This window comes from Panthera onca, chromosome D3 (assembly GCF_046562875.1).
Source record: "Panthera onca isolate mPanOnc1 chromosome D3, mPanOnc1 haplotype 2, whole genome shotgun sequence".
Classification (NCBI taxonomy): domain Eukaryota; kingdom Metazoa; phylum Chordata; class Mammalia; order Carnivora; family Felidae; genus Panthera; species Panthera onca.
This window is the reverse complement of record NC_138350.1, coordinates 37,194,937-37,218,495: the sequence shown is the minus strand read 5'-3', so window position 1 is coordinate 37,218,495 and position 23,559 is coordinate 37,194,937. Positions and strand designations below refer to the sequence as shown.

The window sequence follows — 23,559 nt, the reverse complement described above, 5'->3', positions numbered from 1 at the left end:
TCTCTAAAATGTGTGGTCTGAATATGTACTATACGACCATTAAATGATCCGCAAATGCCATTTGAGAACTTAATACGGACTAAAGGTGGCACTTTAAGTCAGGGGAGTAAACGGAACTATCATTAGGACACGTGAGTATCCATCTGGGAAGACTAACTCAATTATAAGCCTACCACAGCAATGTATGCAAAACTAACTTTAGAGGGAGAGAAAAGAGACACAATACAATGGAATACAATGCCGCTATTAAAAAAGACCTGAATTTGCTGAGGTGTCATGATAGCCATGACATACTGATACATATAAAGCAAGCATTAGATGAGTAGAACACAACTATTTATATAAGCATTATTCACATATCTGCATAACTACATAATACAGACCTGGAAGTATATACATGAAATCATTTTGAGTGGCTCACCTAGAAAGGGGAGCCAGCAGAGAGAAAGCCTTTTTACACTCTTCTGTCTTATTAGAATTTTTAAATGGCATTATAATTAGTTTTAAAAAATCAGTGTGCGCCCCCCCCCCCCACACACACACACAAAACTAAGTGATGACGATGCCAGGCAAGTAGATAGGACATAGGTCCCAAGAAGCCTTGTGTGTCTTGTTAAGGAACTTTCAGTTTATTCTTAGTCAATGAATTGCCAGAAAAAGCTTTTAAGCAGAGGAGAGGAAAAAAAAATTCTTGCATTCTGTAAAGATCTTATTAGTGGCAGTATGGAGAATTAACTTAAAAAATAGCAAGACTAGAAATAGGAAAGATGCTTACGGAGGCTTTTAATATCTACCGATAATTGAGAATTTGCCATGTGCCATGTATAGTACCTAATTCCGCTCATTTAAGCCTTAAAACTCACTGTACTGGAACTATACAATCCCCATGTCACCTATGAGGCTCAGAGACGTTCACAGCTAGTCAGTAAAAACCTGGACTGCAAATTCAAACCCGGGTCCGTGTGCTGAACCGCAATCCAGAACACTGCAGGAGGCCGGACAAGTGACAATGAGGACCACAACCAATGCAGAGCCGGAGCTGGGAACAGGCGGGAGGGGCAGGTTCACCACCCACGCAGGAGACAAGACAGGCAGTACCTGATGACCGGCTGGATGCAGAGGACAAAGATGGCAGGGAATTTTAAACTGACACCCAGGTTTCAGGCTTGGAAGAAATACCCAAATTTTCCATAATGTGATAATTTTTACTTTTATAATGTTATCAATATCTCCTGATACCTTCAAGGACTTTATAGACAACTCGTGGACAATGACATTTTTGTACCTACTTTTCAATTCCAACTTTCTGGTGCATTACTAAAGCTTCAAAGCTTCCCCCCCCCCCCAACCCCCGGTACAGTATCTTGCAATGAATCTTTCATCTTTCAAGTCTATTCACTGCAAATACTGGCAGACTATGAGAGGTTATGAAACTCCTTTCTTGCTTTCTCCTCAGGGAGCTTTATGATTTTCACCTGAGCTAACACTAGAACCTATCAGGAATATTAGAATCCCTCCTGGCTTCCTCTGGTTTTAATCACAGAGAAAATGGAGTTCTTGAATATATGTAAATCTATAGATAGACACAGATATACATCCATATATACATACACACACTCACACAGAGCATCCAATCATGTACATATGCACATTTGTTTTTCTATTCTTGCCTAAACTACACCTTAATGTAGCTGTTTTTAATAGTGGGGCAGGGGCGGGGTCCATGACTTTAATGGTGGAGTAAGAGTGGCATCTATGATGTCTTCAGGGACTCGAGAAGCCTCCTTAAAATTTCGTGTGCAAATGGATCTAAGCACTTCTCTAAGGAGATTATCAATAGCTTTCATTAGATGTTCAAAAGGGTCTCAGACCTAAAAAAAGATTAAGAGCCACATGGCTGTCCTTTAAGGGAATCTGTCATTAATCAATCCACTGACTAAACAACATATTTAGGAGTCTTCGCTAAGCAGACAAAGCAGTTCACCGCAGCTGTTCATCACGGATATACAGGCCAGGCAACAAGGCATGCTTCAAATCCTGCTTTTTCAACTGATGCCTATTTTTGCCATCTATTTGTTAGGCTAATGGGGAAAAATCATCACCTACATAATTAAACATAACTCGCTGCAAGGCTTCAGTTAAGATGGCAGTGAAGGATGGCTGATTGTGTATTTTTAAACTCTCATTTTAGAGACTACTTCCTTGTTATTTTGAACATTTTTCATAGATTAATTCTGTATCCCAAACTGCTGCCAAGATTATAACAAGAAGCATTCTACAAAAAGAGAACACAGAACTCATGATACAACAAAAGTATTCTTTAATAAATTAGTGGATATAATTCCTACTGCTTTTTTGTGAATCTATTTTACTATAATCTCAGATGCAAAAATTCTCATTTCTCCAGAACTACTGACCTTATTGGTAGTAAGAAATTTGGCTGGTGTGTGTGTGTGTGTGTGTGTGTGTGTGTGTGTGTAAATCCAGTTACCCTAACCTACCCACTGACTGAATTATAGTCTCAGAAACAAAAAGAAAACACTTAGCAGAGTGGGTGACATACTGTTGGATTTAGGAAGCTTTATACCAACAAAAATCTTTACGAACAAGAGAAAGAACCCACACAGTATAAAATAAAATACTGCATAGAAACAACTTTTAAAAATAACTTCTGAAGTTGTCTGATAATTCACTGGCCATCACTGAGTAGATGCCACAAATATCTGAGTGTAGTGTCTACAACAATAAACCACATATTTTTTCCCCAAATGACTAAACCCTTCTAGGGAAAAAAGACAAAGATATTTCTAGTATAAATTTGCTTTCACTGAAAGAGAAGAGCTGTGAAAACTATCTACTCTTGATTCTGAATACCACTATTTTCTTCTTTTAATTTCTCTTCCTCTGAACATCTCTGAACACGACATTCAGCTTCCAGCTGGAACTGCAGATAAGCAAACTGTACAGGGGCTCCAAGCCTCCCCCACCCCAAGAAGGAACAGGCAATCCTGATCAGACTGTCCAGCCTCACTACTTCAGATGTGCTAAACCATTTCCCAGGCCTCTGGTATTTTGAATCCCACCATTACAGAGAAGTGGATTCTAAGAATAGGAAAAATACCTGAGCTACAAGTTCAGGATGGATCTTCAGTTTTGCCCCAGAACTTACAGCTTTAGAGAACATGAGAAATGAACATGAATGAGAATTCTCTCCGTTCTTCAGAGTACCAGCCATTAATCAGCTTAAATGACTTCACTTTGCAAGGAGTCTAGTTTTAAAATATACTTCTTTCTCTGCCCTCAATATGCCTTGTGATTTAAACCCCAACCAAAGGTGGGAATATAATACACACAGTATTTTTTTCAAAACGTGTTTTTCCCTAGAACTCTTTCTTTTAATTAATTTTTTAAAATTTAAATCCAAGTTAGTTGACATATAGTGTGATAATGATTTCAGGAATAGAATTTAGTGATTCATCACTTATATATAACACCCAATGCTCATCACAAGTGCCCTCCTTAATGCCCATCACCCATTTAGCCCATCCCCCCACCCAACACCATGCCAGCAACCCTGTTTGTTTTCTGTATTTGTCTCTTATGGTTTGCCTCCCTCTCTGTTTTTATCTTATTTTTCCTTCCCTTTCCCTAAGTTCATCTGTTTTGTTTCTTAAGTTCCACATGAGTGAAATCATATGATATTCTTCTTTCTGTAACTGACTTATTTCACTTAACATAATACACTCTAGTTCCATCCATGTTGTTGCAAATGGCAAGGTTTCATTCTTTTTGATTGCCAGGTAATATTCCATTGTGTGTGTGTGTGTGTGTGTGTGTGTGTGTGTGTGTGTGTGTATATTCCATACATATATGGATGTATGTATACATATATCCATATATGTATGTATTCCATTGTGTGTGTGTGTGTGTGTGTGTGTGTGTGTGTATATATATATATATATATATATATATATATATATATCTCACATCTTCTTTATTCCTAGGAGAACTCTTAAGTATCAATGATGTTATCTTAAAATGGGGCAGCAAAATACATACAGAAGAGAAAAACAAACAGTAAAACAAACAAGCACACACTTTAAGTATTTGACAGAGCACCTGGAAAGAGACTATAATCTGATTCTAAGCACATGAGAATTCATTGTATAATTAGGTATTTCATTTTTGTTTATACAACTACCAAAAAAGCCATGCATGGTCATCAATGTGGCTAATGATTAATATTTAAAGTATTATCTAAAAAGGATCTATATTAAAACTACAATAGGGTTCTCAGTGATTAGCAAGTAATTTGGAAGCACATTCAAAGCACAAAAACTTGACATTTGACTGAACTGTTTTGGTTGAAAAAGTCCTACTTGTCTGAAATTGTTCTACAGGGGGTTATAACAAATACGAATTTTCATGGCAGCATTTTTCTGCACCTGCAAAGCTAAACACAAATCCAGACTTTATAAAAAACAAAACACAGACACAGGTTTTTCAGATTCTATTTAATGTACTGGCATATTTAAAAAATAGATTTTTAAAAATATAATTCAGGTCTGGGTACAGAAGTTAAATTTAGAGAGAGTGTGTAAGCTATTCTTTCACTTGGACTTCATAAGGAAAGTTGAGAGAGAACAACAGTGTGTTCAAATAAAGCTGTCATGTCTAGGGCCATTAGGAGGTTAAATTGGGAAGGTGTCTTTGTTCCCCAAATACCCCCAGCTCTTTCCAAAAGAACCCCCCACAGCACATCATCCTACAGATGGCTGAAATTTCCTTATCAGGACACAAAGTATTTCTTTCCAAAATCGTAACAGATTACTACAGATTTTAGAGATGTAGAGGGACAGGGTATAATACAAAAACGTGTTAAGGAGTGTCCAAGAAAAAGATGTTGCTAAAGGAAGCAGGGGGAGAAAAAGTAGAAACACCAAATCCACATGATGATTTTGCCTTGCTTTAGGAGACAAAGGAGAGCAAATGAGGAAATATATCTGTTTTCCTCATAAAGATGGAAGGAGCAGCATCACAACAAGAGTAGAAGATGTGGCATAGCAGTATCTACCAACACTAAGATTTCAGATGAAGCTCCAATGATGGGTGGTTTTCAGACTTGACACTCACCCTGAAGCACAGAAGATCAGGGAACTGAGATGGAACACCTCAGTTGATAGGCCATGCTTGATGGGGGCAGCCAAGAGCATTACTGTGGTCAAAGAGAGGCAAGTCCCAGTGAGGATGAAGTCTCGAGAGACTTGGTCCTGGCTGGTGTTCTGAATAAATACTGTCAAGAAGGGCAGAGAGAAAGTTCTGGGGAGAGCAAAGGACTAGAATCTGAGAAGTATAATTTTAAGAATTCTTACATTTGGGCACCTGGGTGGCTCAGTCAATTATGCCTCCAACTCTTGATTTTGCCTCAGGCCATGATCTTGTGGTCTATGAGATCAAGCCCCACATCAGGCTCTTTGTTGACATTGCAGAGGCTGCTTGAGATTCTCTCTCTCCCTCTCTCACTGCCCTTCCCCCACTTTCTCTCTCAAAATAAATAAATAGACATTTAGAAAATGAATTCTTGCATTTAATAAAGTGAACTATATATCAGTCACTATATTGTGCTAAACACTTTATATACATTTTATGTAATTCCTCAAAGTCCCTAAGAAGTATCTTCCACTTTCAGTTAAAAAACTAAGAGTCAGGGGCGCCTGGGTGGCTCAGTCGGTTGAGCGTCCAACTTCAGCTCAGGTCACGAACTCGCAGTCCATGAGTTCGAGCCCCGCGTCGGGCTCTGGGCTGATGGCTCAGAGCCTGGAGCCTGCTTCCAATTCTGTGTCTCCCTCTCTCTCTGCCCCTCCCCCGTTCATGCTCTGTCTCTCTCTCTCTCAAAAATAAATAAACGTTAAAAAGAAAAAAAAAAAAACTAAGAGTCAGAGAAACACATCAGAGTCCTTCTTCTATTGAGGGGATAAAAATTTAAAGGCCTTATTGAGGAAGCACATGTCCAAGCACCAAGCCAATTAAAGATGCTCAAAAGTGCACCTCTCCCAGAGAATCACAAAGCAGAGGGAATTTTTAAAAAAGAAAGAAACCCATCAGTCTTCACAGAGATTACAGTTCTACCCAGACACAAAACACACTTGTGTGCAATCACACAGAACAACATAAAAAGCCATCAGACATGCTATGTACACAAATGACAACCAGAACCACAATTTACAACAATCATTCCAGCAAAACAAATCTGTTACAGTTGCTATCAAAATGAAGTGGAGGGCTTACTCCCAAATGAAGGCAGTAATGGTAGGGGCCGAGAGAAGGAACTGAAGGGGCAAAACATGAGCAGACTAGATTGCCAGACATACTCAAGCAGAGAGAGGAGGAATGGCAGCTGGCCACAGGGCAACGAGAGTAGAGGGCCCTTCCCAGGGATGAGGAGCCCATGAAGCAGACTCACACAGGTAGACTGAGAAGAGGAATCGGTCTTCATGTACTGAGTGTAAGCCTGCTGAGGGCCACGCTGGGGAAGAGGCCAGAAGACCAAGAGAAAGGTCTGGGAGGTTATGGCCTCCATGAGGTCTAGGCAGAACTCGAGTTACGGGGATGGATGAGATGCCCCGGGAGCCATGCAGAATGGGGCCCTAGATGGAAGCCCAGGAGAAGAGGAGGACTTTCGGAAGCACCTGGTGAGGAGTGGCTGGGAACAAGCAAAAGCAGCAGCTGACCACGGACAGAGTCCTGGAGCAGAGGGGGTGTAAGTCAAGGATGTAAGTCAAGGTGTAAGTCAAGTCAAGGATGAAATCATCTGCGGGCACAGTTTTGGCAGTGGTTGAAGTAAGGCCAGGATGCAGTGCTTGAAAGGTGGGTAAAGTTTAGAAAATGAAGAAAAGAGAAAATTCAGGTGAACATTTCAAGAAGCTAGACCAGACTAAGGAGATGAGCTATTGAGAGGAGGGCAGGACCAAGGGACAGCATGCTTTCCTAAAGATGGGACAGACAGGCATACTTATGTTCTAGATATAAACATTCAGAAGGGAAGGCAACTTACAAGCAGGACATGAGATGACTGATGGGTAGTGGATGAATTCTCTCTGGAAAAGCAGAAACTGGAAAGCTCCAGAGCATAGGTAAAGGGACGAGGAGCAGGAAGATTTCTTCCAATCCAACTCGGGAAAGATGTATGAATACGTGTGAGTGACAGTTTGTGGCAGGAAGTGGAGGAAGGACATAGCACATCCATCAAGGGACTGACTCCTTCTGCTGGGAGGGGGGGAGGGAGGGAGGGCAGGTGCCTGAGAGAAGAGTTTTCCTAGGAAACAGGTGGCGCTCAGACTGATGACCCAGAGAGATGCCCAGGCACTGCCCTCTCAGCAGACTGTAGGTCTGCAGTGCCACCAATCTGCAAGGCTTTGTGGTTCTTCTCCAGCAGTGCCTGGTGGCTTAGTTAGGTGCAGAAGTTAGGCACACATGATTCATCCAGAGCCGGGGTTTGGGCGGTCACATATGGGGAGAGGATGACAGGGGGACAAGGCAGTTGAAGATCCTGGCAAGAGAGTGGCTGAAATGATGGACACAGGGGGCCTAGCCTGGCCAGGGGCAGGTGTGAAGCAAGATGGAAGAAAAAGGACAAATTCAACAACCACAAGTGTCAATGAAAGGAAAAACTGGTATTGTAAAAATAAGGGGAAGAAAAGGCTGCACTGGCAGTGGACGGGACCACAAAGTGGGACTTAAAGGTCCACACTGCAGGGGCACCTGAGTGGCTCAGTCAGTTAAGCCTCCAACTCTTGATTTCACTCAGGACATGATCTCATGGTTTGTGAGTTCGAGCCTCAAGTTGAGTTCTGTGCTGACAGCTCGGAACCTGCGTGGGATTCTCTGTCTGCCCCTCCCATGTGAGCTCTCTCTCTCTCTCTCTCCCTCAAAAGTAAATAAATAAACTTATAAAAATAAAGGTCCACACTGCAGAAGGTGTTTGGTTCTGATCTATGCAAGTGTGGTGTGCAGTGGTGGACTGTGCTGGAAAGGAGGGTCAGGCCCCGGGGGGAGGGACTCAAGATACCAGGTGCTCATGTGGGCAAAGGATGTGCAAGGATGAGAACAAGACTGTGGCAGTCTTCCAATGAAGTAGTAAGGGTGGAAACGGTACTACTTCCAATGAAGTAGTAAGGGTGGAAACGGTAGGGAGGAGACGGCATAAACCTCAAGGGAGGAAGGCTGGGTACATGACAAAATACTAATGAGCAGGCAGGAGGCAGGAGGAGGCTGGGCCCACTGACCCTGAGGGATGGAGAAGTGGGTCTGGCAGAGGAGAAAGTGCACTCTCAGGAAGCAGAGGTTACGGCCAAGCAGCTGTGCATGCTGGCTGGGGAAAGGTGGGACCCATATGTTGAGCTAAGGATGATGCATCCCTTGTTTTGCCACAGGGCGTGCTGCAGAGATCACAAGAGAATGACAGGAGGGGGCTGGCCATGAGAAGTCACTCTGGCCAGGGCCAGATCAGCCCAGCAGTGGAAAGGGGATGCACCTGTGGGCAGTGGCTTCCAAACACAGCCATGCCCTAATCCCTGAATGTGTGAATACAGTATGTTACAGGACAAAAGGGACTGTGCAGATGTGATTAAGTGGGGAATCTCAAGATGGAGAGGTTATCCTGGATTATCCAGGTGGGCCCAATGTCATCACAAAGGTCCTTGCAGGAGGGATGCCAAAGGACCAGGGAAGGAGATGGGGCCATGGAAACAGGTTGCAGTGATGTGGGTCCACAAGTTAAGAAATGCAGGTGGCCTCTAGAAGCTACAAAAGGCAAGGAAACAGATTCTCCCCTACAGCCTGCAGAAGGAACATAGCCCTGTTGACCCATTTTAGACTTTTGACTTCCTGAACTTAATAAATTTGTGTTGTTTTAAACCACTAAGTTTATTGTAATTTGTTACAATAGAAGAAAGAAAGAAAGAAAGAAAGAAAGAAAGAAAGAAAGAAAGAAAGAAAAAGAGAAACAATTCCCTTGCTATATAAAATTCAAACTACAACTATATACTACACTATAAAAGACACATTGAGAAGCCTAGGAGAGTTTTAGTTTTTCCAGGACAACTTTCATCTTGTCCTGAAATACCAATCATATTAAAATATGTAACTGTCTCTGACCTGCAGGGACCTAAAGCACGCATTTAGCCTATTTGCTTGGCTATCCAACACTGGCTGGGAGACAGGAACATCTGCTGGGCATAAAAATCAGAGCTTTCTGGGCCAGTGACTAAGGACAACGGGGAAGTGTGGTTTGTGGGACAAGGGCGGTTTTAGCACAAGGGCAGGAGCTGTACTCCTCCGGTCAGACTTGCCCCCAGAGTGCAGGGACAGGTACAGGTGGAGGTCCCACTTGCTCATGGGCAGATTACACTGGGGGTGGCACCTGTCTTCTTGCTAGTCCTACACTGTCCCCGACCTTCACTCCCACCAGCATGAGCTGGGCAGACAGAGGCTGCCAAGTCCACAGATCAGAGTGCAGGGTGGGACAGCTTCAGGAAAGGAAAGGGTTTGGGGGGGCATGGACCTACAAAGGAAGATCAGAGAACAAGAGACACAGAGGCCTCACACTTGGATAAAGACTCTGAATGGTCTATGCGTGGACCAGCCTGGCAGGCACGGAAGAAGCTCTGTGTGGATGTGCCTCTGCAGAGAGGGCTAGATGGTGGGGACTTTGATTCCTGGCTGGCATATTTGAATTTGTGATAGGCAACAGGTCAGGAGGAATGCTTTGGGAAGATACGGCGGATGGTTAGATGACTGGCAGGGAGAGATATGAGAGAAAAGTTTTGGAACCAACTTCAAAACAAAAGAAAAATATTGTAGTGTGAATCAAATCAAGATAGGCGCATTTCACCAGTAATGAAGACAAAATGTTTTTACATTTTCTGACAACAGAAGGTGTTTACATCCTTGTAAACTCCCTACCCCAGATGGTAAAATAAATCATAAATTATAAAGAACTTCACTTTGTCTTATACAAAAATAAATTCAAAATAGACCTATAGACATGCAAAAACCTTGTGTGCAAATAAAATAAGCATATGTTTTTTAAAAAATATACACATTGGCCCCAAAACAGACACTCAAATCAATGGAACAGAATAGAGAACCCAGAAATGGACCCACAAACGTATGGCCAACTTATCTTTGACAAAGGAAAGAATATCCAATGGAATAAAGACAGTCTCTTCAGCAAATGGTGCTGGGGAAACTGGACAGCGACATGCAGAAAAATGAACCTGGACCACTTTCTTACACCATACACAAAAATAAACTCAAAATGGATGAAAGACCTAAATGTAAGATAGGAAGTCATCAAAATCATAGAGGACAAAGCAGGAAAAACCTCTTTGATCTTGGCTGCAGCAACTTCTTACTCAACACGTCTCCGGAGGCAAGTGAAACAAAAGCAAAAATGAACTATTGGGACCTCATCAGAATAAAAAGCTTCTTCACACAGAAGGAAACAATCAGCAAAAGTAAAAGGCAACTGACGGAATGGGAGAAGATAATTGCAAACAAAATATCAGATAAAGGCTTAGTATCCAAAATCTATAAAGAACTTACCAAACTCAACACCCAAAAAACAAGTAATCCAGTGAAGAAATGGGCAAAAGACATGAACAGACACTTCTCCAAAGAAGACATCCAGATGGCCAACTGACATATGAAAAAATGCTCCACATCACTCATCATCAGGGAAATACAAATCAAAACCACAATGAGATACCACCTCACACCTGTCAGAATGGCTAAGAGATGCTGGCGACAAGAGATGCTGGCGAGGATGTGGGGAAACAGGATCTCTTTTGCACTGCTGGTGGGAATGCAAGCTGGTGCAACCACTCTGGAAAACAGTATAGAGGTTCCTCAACAAGTTAAAAATAGAACTACCCTAGGACCCAGCAATTGCACTACTAGGCATTTATCCAAGGGATAAAGGCGTGCTGTTTCGAAAGGACACATGCACCCTCACGTTTATAGCAGGTCTAGCAACAATAGCCAAAGTATGGAAAGCGCCGAAATGTCCATCGATGGATGAATGGATAAAGAAGATGTGGCATATATACAATGGAGTATTACTCAGCAATCAAAAAGAATGAAATCTTGCCATTTGCAACTACATGGATGGAACTAGAGGGAATTATGCTAAATGAACTTAGTCAGAGAAAGACAAATATCATATGACTTCACTCATACAAGGACTTATAGACACAGAACAGATGAACATAAGGGTAGATAAGCAAAAATAATATAAAAGCAGGGAGGGGAACAAAACAGAAGAGACTCTTAAATATGGAGAACAAACAGGGTTACTGAAGGGGTTGTAGGAGGGGGGATGGGCTAAATGGGTAAGGGGCATTAAGGAATCTACTCCTGAAATCATTGTTGCACTATATGCTAACTAACTTGAATGTAAATTAATAAAAAAAAGTATAAAAGCCTCTGTCCTGCCAAATATATATATATATATGCATATATATGTGTGTGTGTGTATATATATATATATATATATATATATATATATATATATATATGCCTGGTTTGCATGATGGAACTGATCACATATGTATGTCTCTGTGTCACCGGTACATCTTTTAAAACTTGAATATTAGGATGGAAATTATATATTAAAAGTAAAGTAATACTTAATATATTTTAATAGTTTTCTATTCAGGATATGCAAACTATTTCATTTTATTTTCAACTATTTCAGTTTTCAAAAGCTGAGAAGTTCCATCTCAGCTGGCTGACCTGAACACCATTATTATAATATTTACACAATAAAAATGGACAGAACAGTCAAGAGCACAATGCCAATCCAAAACTGAGTTTAATCTGATCATCCTTCTTAGAATACTGGCCCTTTTTATTCTCTACTGAAACTTATTTTCAGTTATAAACCATGTTATTTCATCTTAGAATATAAATGTGCAGAGTAACACTGTATCTTGAGCGCAAAGATCTTCAGTCATCAGGACAAATCAGAGGTAATAACTGGTAAGCTTTCTCCTTGTTCAGGGATGGATGAGATCCCACCTCTGCATGGAACACCCAGGAAACTCACGACTTGTACATTCCACTGACAAGAATATTCTACCTCATATTGTTGTCACATTTTAGGGCATATCTTACATCCCAACTAGGATGGCAAGATTTTAAGCAACCATGTAATAAACTCCTTAGTGTTTCAGTCCAGATCTTACATGGTGCTTTTTACAGAAAGAGCCTCAAAAACATGAGCAGCTTGACTGTTAACTTATGAGTGAAGAGAGAGGCATGTCGACACATCAGACATGCCCACTTTCTCACATGCTAATACTTTACGGTCACTTTCAGAGTCAACAAAAATTAGAGTCCACAAGCTCAAGAAAGTCATATTTTGAAGTCACATTATTAGCCAAGGAATCCTCAAAGATTATCTCCTACTCACTGCTCATCTTTACTGAGTGGACAGACTCATGGATGCTATTTACACCCTCCAAAGGGAACCCACACCTGTCTTTACACGCTACATGTTCCTCCCTTAGGACTTGCCAGTACCTCTTTAATCAGATCTCTATAAAGTCAAGGGAGAAAGCTTTATGAACCATAACCTATTATTACACAGTTCCCAATATGACCATATGGATTTATTTCAGGAACAGAAATCTCACATTTGCCCCCTTAGAGGTTTTTTTAGTTAATTAATGCTAGGTCACAACGGAAAATCTGGGGGAGAAATTCTCTGTTCTGCAGGGGTTCTTGCACTAAGTGTTGTGTCCTCAAGGAGAAACTGAGCAATAGTGTTACTACACTCACTGGTAGAGCTGATGGAAGAATGCAGGCACTGGCCAGAACCCAGCAGCTCTCTGTCACCAGCTCTGGAAATGAGAGCATACTCCAGCCTAACACCCTAACATGTGCTTCAATCTGCGGCGGAAGGAAGAGAGAATCCTGGTCTGGAGACACACATACACGGGTCTGACTCAGACGCGGCGTCACTTATGGCCAATTTTGCTACATGTAGGTTCTGACTTCAATCACTGACTGTTCTTACATTTTTGTGGCTTCTGGATACCTACAGTGATTCTCATCCATGCCCAGCCACTGGGTTACAAGCCTGGCCTGTGTCCTGTGGTTGAACCTTGCATACTGGACTCACAAGCTACATCTTCCCTTTGGGCTCATAGCACCTGATAGAACTTAGCTATTTCCAGATCTGGCACGCTCCACCCTCCTGCCCTGCAGTGACCACACAGCAAGGACACAAGTTCGGCCCAGGGACAGAGGAAAAGAACAACTACAGGCTACACTGGATTTCCCCAAAGCAACTCTCTTTAAGAACCTATGCTCAGGGGCGCTTGGGTGGCTCAGTCGGTTAAGCATCCGATTTGGCTCAGGTCGTGATCTCACAGTCCGTGAGTTCAAGTCCCGCGTTGGGCTCTGTGCTGACAGCTCAGAGCCTGGAGCCTGCTTCGGATTCTGTGTCTCCCACTCTCTCTGCCCCTACCCTGCTCATGCTCTGTCTCTCTCTGTCTCAAAAATCAATACAACATTAAAAAAATTTTTTAAAAAGAACCTATGCTCAGAGGTGAAAAGAGGTTACCCAGAAGTTGTTCAACATTGACTGACCATGAGCACATCTAGAACAGAAACTGTGAGGAAACATGAAAGAGAAGGAAGAAGAGACCCCCTACGTAGGGACCTTACCTGCTTTTAGTGGAGCAAACACCTTAGGTCTCATCACATGACAGTCTCATCAGGAGTCAGCAGGTACTGGACTCCTGAGCTGGGCCTCTGCTTGGTTCTTACAAGATACTACCACACCGGACCTCTATCCTGCATCCAGAAGCCCGAGGAGGTTCTCAAGCTACAGTGTGCCAGGCCACACCCCCCTGAGGGCCTAATTCAGTAGGTCTCAGGAATACCCATGCATCTGGGTTCTCCAAAGATCCATAAAGGCGTCTGATGTGAAGACTGGCTCAAGTACTATATATTTAGTATTTTGCAAACGTGACCTGCCAGCACTTGGTTTCTCTTTCCCTATTTGCTTCACTTCTTCTCCCCCATTCTATTACTATAGTCAGGATTAAAACCCCTAGCCCTTTTTCATAATGAAAAGTACTAGATATAACTCAAGGAATGTCATGAAAAGTAAAGCAAATAAAAAGTGTTAGCATCTCGCTGCAGGTTAAAATGCAATGTAATGATGAAAATCTGATGGAATTTTTTCTATAAATTCCCCTGAAATACTGAAAGCACACACCAAGAATAGAAAGGGTAGCAGAAGATTTGGTACCATGGGTAAAGATGATCGCCTGAAGCCACCAGCCTCCATGCCAACAGCTGCTTGGTCAAGCAAGCCCACGCAGGCTACTCTGGACATTGTCAGAGTCAGGTAGAACATGATTAAGGGGTTTCACCATCTCCTCCAACATGCTGCCTGATCCACCACTTTCATGCACCACATTAAAACGGATTCCTCAAGCCTGATCCTTGGGCGGGCATGTGCTAATACAAAGAAAGACTAGTACCTGCGATTTAGTACGTGCATGTGGCTTCCAATGCCCTTTAGGTGTACAACTGACTGAGTCTTCCAACAACCCAGGGAGGTGGGTATGGTAGTTTCCCCCCACTTTACAAGTGAGGATCCTGAAGCACAGAGAAACTGAGTGACTTGCCCAAGGTCACAGAGCAGGGAGATGGTAGCACTGACTTTCAAACCCAGGTAGTCCAGCCCCAGAGCACACATTCTGAATCACAAAGGCTTCGATGGGTTTTATGTTATTTTCCAGCAAGACCTACAATCAAGTAAGTGGGTATTCTATCTGGGCAAATGATTTCCTTTTAATTAATTCTCTTAAGTGTCCACTCCTTGCAAAAATGTACAACAGTTAGTGGTTCACCTTGGAAAACAGTTCCACGGGTGCTGCTATAGCCTTCTGTTCTGTCAAGTACTGCTCCCAAGACCAAGCTTCTTGTGCAGCCACTGAGGGGACTGGAAAAGAAAACACAGTGACTTTTCTTGAAACAATTAGTGATAGAAGAATAATATTTAATTGAAGATAAACCCAACAAGCAGGCTGATTAGTTAAATAAACAAATAAATAAATAAAACCTGTATCTCTTACTTTCTGTGAGCATTTAGTAAAATCATCTAACAGTCCACCTACAGCTGCTCCTGTTTTTTTTTTTATTTTTTTTTTTAACGTTTATTTTATTTTTGAGACAGAGAGAGGCAGAGCATGAACAGGGGAGGGGCAGAGAGAGAGGGAGACACAGAATCTGAAACAGGGTCCAGGCTCCGAGCTGTCAGCACAGAGCCCAATGCAGGGCTCGAACTCACGGACTGTGAGATCGTGACCTGAGCCGAAGTCGGACGCTTAACCGACCGAGACACCCAGGCGCCCCAGCTTTTCCTGTTTTAGAGCAGGCCTGTGAATGTATCTCACCCTCAAGAAAACCACTGATAAGCACTTAAAATGGGTAGCCTATTACTCTTCTCAAAGAAGAGTCAACAGCTACAGGTTTTCTACAGCATGATTTGGTCCATTTTAAGGTGAATGCCCTGAAAATATCTTTATAATCTCCTTTCATTTTCACACCTCTTTGTGGAGTGAAGGTCGATAGGCACTACCTGTTGGAAGGCAAGGTGGAAATATATGCCAAATGCCTTAAAAATTATTTGTATATCTTGAACCAGCAATTCTGCTTCCAGGAATCTGTCTTAATACGATTACAGCAAATATGCCCAAGGGGCAAACACAAGGTTTTTTTATACTAGGACTCCTCATAATAATGAAACATTGGAAACAAACCAAAGGTCCACCAAGAGAGGGCTAATTAAATGCATTGTGCAGACGTGTCATTTTAATAATAAGCTATAATATTATAGAAGATTAATGGCAGAGAAAGACTATGTTAATGATACACTACTAGTGGGGGGAAAATAAACAGCAGTTCAGAAAACGAAATGATCCTTTTTGGTAAAGTATGTAATGGAAATAAGACTAAAATTATGTAAATCAAAATCATAAATGAAGTCATCTTCAGCTGCCAGGATTACAGCTTCTTCCCAATTTATTCTGCACTTCGTTTCTCTGCTTTCCAAATTTTCTAGATCAATAGCTATCCAATGTAATTCAATAAAAATATATTTTTAAATAATAAAAATCTGCTGAAAAGGATTGATAATTGTTTTAAGTTTATATTCTATGTCCCAGTCATTCTCCCTCTAGGATTAACAAGCTAAGGAAGGAGTCATGATAACAGTTGATAGTAAATATACATCACATTATTACAGCAAAAACACAAAATAGTATTAATATGGGAGAAGGGTCAAATAGATTATAATACATATACATATATACATATGCACATGACCTACATATGATTATGAAGTTGTCAAAAACTATATTTTTTAAGTAACAAAATGTCTTTAGAATTCTCTAGGTTAAGTAAAAACCAAAGTCAGGCCATAAGCCATAAAACATATTAATTATATTATCCTAAATTTTAAAATATAAATAATGACATATATTAAGACATTCATTTATTCAACATATTTATAAAGCACCTTCTTTGTGCTAGGCACTATGCATAGATATTTGTACACACACACAAACATACATGCATAGGAAAGCAATTGAAAAGAAACAGCAAAATATTCATAGTGGCTATGTGTGGGCAGTGAGATTAACGTAAATATTTTTCCTTGTTTGTTGCCTTCTACTGTTTTAAAATTCTCTGCAAATATTATTACCATACACATACACACACATGCACACCCGCACGCACAAACACACACTCATATGCACACATCCTGGAAAAGAGTGGCCAAAAATGCTATGTAAGCTTTAACATTTATCTTGCTGTAAAATGTTCCTGAAGAAGGTACAGATGGTAAAAGGTCAGAACTGCATGAGCACAGGTAGTGACAGGTGGTAAGATGCACCTCTAAGTCAAACATTTCAAACCTCTCAAGACAATAAAGCACCCTGATGGAATAACAAACATAAAAATCCGTCAAGTTGCATAGGAAGAATTCATGTAGACTTTTAATCATTTAAAAAATATTTGATGAGCCTTCCTTTATGTAACAAGTGTGCTGTCTGCCAAAACAGAAATATAACCCAGTCCCTGGTCCAGTAGATGAAAAATAAACAATATATACTATTTATCCTTTGATATATACATATATATAATTGACAAAAAGGGAATAATTTAAGCTCAGATTACAAAGAAAATATATCAATTCAGAATTTAAAAACAGACACAGAGTATGTATATACATTAGTATTTACTAGTTCTCAATCACAACACACTACTATGTTCTTGCTAAGAAATACACTTACTAAAGCATGAGAATTTTGAAAAGCATTTTAATCATCAAATAAGGCTAACAGAATCGTCATCAATGGATTTTCTTGCTTTGTTTGAAAATAATGGGACATTACAGTGTGATTTCCATCAAGGAGCTTACAGTCTGTTCAACCATTGTAGCACTTACAAGTTTACTGCCATCTCTACCACAATATGTGATATTTTATTTTTCTAAATAGAGAAAGCAATTTGACAAACCCTGAAGATTCCCTAGTAAGATTATTCAACATCTCTATTTTCACATAAGCACTTTACTACATTACAATTATATGCTTTACAAAAAAAATTACAGCAGTGTTGTCTCTAAAGCAAATATAGATACCTCATTTTCTACAACAGCTGTGTTCCTAAAAAGATTGTGTGTAATTTCTCAATTTAATCATATTTCCCATTGTTATATATCATCATTTCACCGGAAGTAAATCATATCTAAGATCTTCTTGTATGATCACATAAGTCTATAATAACCCTTTTAAATTTTATCAGAAAAAGAAAACATGATATCAAAAATAACAACTTTCAATGAATTAAATATTTCGTAAAGCAAGAGAACTACTCAGCAACACAGTGCCTGCCAGTGAGATGAAGAAATACCATGTTGGTCTGCTCCTGGGGGCCCACAGGCAGGCCTCGCATCATCACTGACTCTAGGCGACGCACACCAGCTGAAAGAAACAAGTTTGCTTGCTTAGAATTAGCAGGTAAGCTCCTCAAAAGAAAGAATCTCACTGATCCTATCTATCAGTGTGTCCCTGGGCTATAACCATGCTTGACCATAAATACTTGCTTAATGAATTAAAGGCTGCTGACATGATGCTTTTGGCTTTAAAAATGAATTCAAAGGTATCTATTGTGACCAACTCATTTCCCAGTTTCCTGGAGAGAAGAAACCAGTTATGAAAGAGCACTGCTGCAGGCACCAAATTTTCTTTATTTTTTATGTGACTTTCTTGAACATACTACAGACACGACATTCATTTTATAGAGTATTAGATATGCACACAGGTTAGTAAATCCTAAATTTTATTTTTCACTATACACAGTGGCTACAGCAAAATGTTCCAATTATTACTCTTCTGCCAAACATTACTAATGTACAATATATATTTGATTGTACATTACCTGTCACTTAATACACACCTATTATATGACAAATGCCAAATTAGGGTGTGTGTGTGCATGTACATGTACATAAGTGTATATGTGCGAATGTATATGTTTAGATTTATTCCTTATAATATTGAATATCAGATTTATAACCTCATTTTATAATTATACGAAACAGGCTTACAGAGGTCACACATCTGGAAAAATCTGAATTTAAACAGAATTTCTAGCCCATACACTCCCATTATATAATATTGCTTCACTTTAGTATACACGGTGAAGACACAGCAGAAATGCCTATTAAATTAATAACTTTTGGGGGACTTAAGTGGCTCAGTGGGTTAAGTGTCTTACTCTTGATTTCAGCTCAGGTCATGATCTCACAGTGGTGAGATCTAGCCCCATGTTGGACTCTGCACTGAGGGTGGAGCCTGCTTAATATTCTCTTCCTCCCTCTCCCTCTGCCCCTACCATGCTTGCTCTCTCTCTCTCTCAACAAATAAATAAAAATTTATTAACAAGTAACTTTTAAATTTAAAAACACCATAAAATTAAGTCCACAGGGAAATTAATAAGCTCACCCATTCATGGTGGCTTTGTAAAATTGACTAAAACTTTTGAAAGTCATGTTGACAATACATACAAGCATACCTGGGAGATATTGTAGGTTCAGTTCCAGACCACCGTAATAAAGGAAATATTGCAATAAAGCAGTCAAATGAACGTTTTGGTTTCCCAGTGTATACAACAGTTATGTTTATACTATACTGTAGTCTACTAGTGTGCAATAGCATTATGTCCTAAAAACAATATTGCATAATCTAATTTGAAAATACGTTATTGATTAAAAACTGCTGTCATCTGACCTTCCAGTGAGTCATAATCTTTTTGTTGGTGGAGGGTCTTGCCTCAATGTTGTGGCTACTGAGTGATCAGAGTGCTGGTTGCTGAAGGTTGGGGTTGCTGTGGCAGTTTCTTAAAATAAGACAATTAAGTTCACTACATTGATTGACTCTTCCTTTCATTTGAATGCTTAGGGGTGGCAGTAGGGTTATTAACTGGCCTGATTTTAATCCCTGTTGTGTCTCAGGGAATAGGGAGGCCCGAGGAGAGAAAGAGAGGGTAACAGCTGGTAAGTGGAGCAGTCAGAGCATACACAACATCTATCAATTAAGTTCACCATGTTATACGGGTGCAGTTCACGGTACCCCAAAACAGTTACAACAGTACAAATATAATAATAATGAAAAAGTGAAAATATTGTGAGAATTACCAAAATGTGACACAAAGACACGAAGTCAGCAAATGCTGTTGGAAAAATACCACCAAAAGACTTGCTTGATACACGGTTGCCACAAACCTTCAATGTGTAAAAAAAAAAAAACAAAAAAAACAAAAAAAAACAGTATCTGTAAAGCACAATACAGCAAGGTATACCTGTATTTATAACCAAAAATAAGGTGTTAATATTTGATGATCAACTCATCCCAACTTCAACATTATTCTAAAAAAATGTAAAATGAATTTTTAAAAAGCCCTTACAACAGTACAAAGTTGGAAAAAATCTAAATATCCAACAACAGAGGTCAAATAAATTACAATTATGATGACCACACGACATAACTTTTGCAAATCTCAAATTAAGCACAGTTTCAGCACAGTTTATATGCACTTCAGCATGAGAATGTATGTTTTTACATATGAATAAAAAAAAACATAAGAAAACAAAGAAATGAAGATGGCTGGGTTAAGGCAGTGAGATTTGTCAAGCGATACAAGACAAGGGCTGACAGATTCGGCCAGCAAAGTACCAAGCACTTTTTATTTTATTTTTATTTTTTTTAATTTTTTTTTAACATTTATTTATTTTTGAGACAGAGACAGAGCATGAACGGGGAGGGCCAGAGAGAGAGGGAGACACAGAATCTGAAGCAGGCTCCAGGCTCTGAGCTGTCAGCACAGAGCCCGACACGGGGCTCGAACTCACAGACTGTGAGATCATGACCCGAGCGAAGTCGGACGCTCAACCGACTGAGCCACCCAGGCGCCCCACCAAGCACTTTTTAAATCTTCAGTTTATTACTTATATTGACAGCAAAAAGGAAAAGCAATTAAAGGACCCCGCTCCCATGTCCCTTGCACAGGGTGACACTGAGACAAAGGGTCCAGATACTGCAGCATGGGTGCTCACATACCCTGTTCCTGGAGAGCCCATTTCATGCTGCCCTTGTGCACTTGTACCATCGGCAGCTCTACCCTGGGGGGAGGTGACACAAAAGGACTCAAGCCTCATGGGAACCTGGGAGGAACAAGAAACTATCACTACGGCCTCCTGGGGGTGGCCTCCTCCAAGCAGTTCCTCGAGAGCCTCCTGTGTTCTCATGGGCCAGAAGGATCAGAGAGCACTCTCAGACTGAGATCACCTGCAGGTAAGCCTCGTCTACCTGGCCAACTGGGTATGTACAGGGTCACCAAGACACCATGGCAGAGCCATCCTCCAAACAAGGGGATGCATCTGGCTCTTAAAAATAAACATAACACTTTCCCTCCTGTGGAAATAAGCAGGGCCATCTCTCTTTCTCTGAGCAGTACTAGGCAGTGTGTGTGTGTGTGTGTGTGTGTGTGTGTGTGTGCGCGCGTGTGTGCGCATGCATGCGCGCACGTGCAGCACATATACTTTCTTATCAAGCAAAGGAGATTCCCTCTCCTTATCTGCATATCCATGCTGTTTGGTTTACATGGCCTCAGCCAAATTTGCAGAAAGCCAAAACCCACAGCACTTGCTTCATTAAAAGCAGCAATTTGTGTGTGCCAAGATGACACATTTATACTTTACCACCTCACTAAATTTTGCTTTGTTCTTCTACATACACCTTGAGGTTTGTTGGCTTCTTCATCAGATTAGCAAGAGCAAAGACTGGAAATTGAAGGCAAAGAATATAGAAAAAAAACCTGAAAAAACTTCACAGGGATAGAAGTGACTGTGCTATTTGTCATACTTTGACAGCGTGCCCCCTCCCCTTTTTTTTAACCACAGCCATGAACCAGTGTCCTCCTCCACTGACCATAATCATTTTTCTTGCCTGCGACCGCAGGGCCAAGCCTATCGGAACCATCAGCAAGAATGGGTGGATGAGAATAACCACACTGGGTCCAGCCAGAGCTGCCAGCAGATGATTCACAGTGGGGGGTCAGCTCCAGAAAGAATGGTCCAGGGAGGGCAGTGTTGGCAGAGGATTCAACTTGGGAAAGTGGAATAGGAGAGTCAACTGCTGAGAAAAACAAGTCTAGCGGGGTGACAAAGTAAAAGAGCTAAGCGGAACACAAGTCACAAGTCAAGGAAAGGCAGGGTCAGTGCATGGACAAGTTGAAGACTGGCACAATGACTCCTTTTCTTAATCATGAATGAATGCATGGGTACACTTCACTGAGCCAGGCCATGTCCTTACAGAGAGCAGAAGACAGGGCCACTAGAGTTTTAGCTCTCGGAAGTACTCCTTTTATGAAGTGCTCACGACATCTAATAGGATCAGCAGCAATATCACCCTCATAAAAGGAGGTTGGTCATGCACTGAGTATCCTCTATCCCAGACCAAGATACATCTTCTTAACCTTGAGATATATTTTCAATTCTGTAAACCACAGCTGTCTCCTACTTCATCACTTCAGATCTGGAGTTCTGAATAATTGAGTTTACCGAAATCAATAAAAAACCTTTACTTTGTATGGAAACTCTTCAGATGGGCATTCTTCCACCTGCATGTTAGCATTTTTGTCATCAACTCTTCTTATAAAAATCCATGACGTAAAAAGTGTAGCATGCTAGTGAAATATGGAAAGAAGCCCTAGTTGTCATCTGATGCTGTGATGCTTTCAAACTTTAAATTTCTCTTTAGCATGACCCCATTTTTTCCTTACAAAAATATCCTATTAGGAGCCCTGATATTAGAAACCCCCCAAGTGCAACTGATCTGGATGCTCCACGCTCAAACCACTCAGGCTCCCATTTGTCCCACTCAGAGGCCGCAGACTGAAAAATCCCCGATAGATGAACCCCTCACTTTGGCAATAGGAACTTCCAGTCTTAGGAAACTTCACAATATTTATTAGTAATTCTCTGAGCTAAAATTAAAAATGGTAAGGGGTAAAGAATGAATAAATTATCATTTTTAAGGATAGAACCACATAAATCCTAAGGCTCGGGTCACAGAACAATACCTTTTTAACTTCATTAGCCATAAACATAACACTTCACACCAATATTCCAACTTCGTTTCAAAAGATAAGCTGCATACAGCTCCATCAGGCCACAATTTGGAATATGTGAGAAAAACAACTGTCAGTAGCAACCAACCCATCTTACTACACATTGATGTAAGTAATGTCTTCTTTTGTGGTACCAACTGGAATGAGACAGTTTTCCTCATGTTAGCAGCTTATCACTGCTGGGTAACAACCCTTGAAGTAGGAGCTTCCTGAATATACCCACACTTTCCAAGCGCCTGCAGTTTAATAATTCCGCCATGCCACTTGTCCATGCTCTGCTAAAACATTTTTCACTTGTACACCCAGGCTGCATCTCATTTCAGTACGACTGAACTCAGGGGTCATTTCCTGCTCATTTCCCTAGACAAAGCAGGTCCCAAGTGCTGGGAGATATACTAGGAGCTTGACTCCTGTCCTCACATGGCATTTACTCGGGTTGAGGAGACATGCAAACAGACAAATGTCACCCCCAACCTGACATATGCAGGACTCCATGTTTTGGTGAACAAATAAGAAGACATGAGTACTAATAGGCACTAGTTAGGAAACCCAAACAACGTGTCTGGGGACAAGATGAAGAAGGATTAATTATGAACAGGGAAAGCTTCCTGGAGACCACTGCTTTCTGAGGCAAACAGAAATTCAGCAGGTGATCCAGGAAGGAGCAGCAGGACCAAAGCAAGAGAAGCTGGCAAGCGGGGAGCTGCTTCTACAAATGCCAGAGTCTGGTGTCCACTAACATAAAGCTCACAGGGGTCCACGGAACAGAAGGCTAGAATGCTG

At 40.9% G+C, this 23,559-nt stretch overlaps 1 protein-coding gene across 5 annotated transcripts in view; it reads right to left on the bottom strand.

Annotated features, from left to right (window-relative positions):
* Positions 1 to 23,559, bottom strand: part of L3MBTL4 (L3MBTL histone methyl-lysine binding protein 4) — a 447,733-nt gene that overhangs the window by 284,842 nt on the left and 139,332 nt on the right. For all 5 annotated transcript variants that reach the window (XR_013551279.2, XM_078435404.2, XM_078435406.2 and 2 more), the window contains exon 5: positions 14,928 to 15,019. Coding sequence is in view for 4 of the 5 variants with exons in the window: in XM_078435404.2 (XP_078291530.1) it covers positions 14,928 to 15,019 (92 nt within the window). In the remaining variant the exon portion in view is untranslated. The remainder of the gene's footprint in view (positions 1 to 14,927; positions 15,020 to 23,559) is intronic.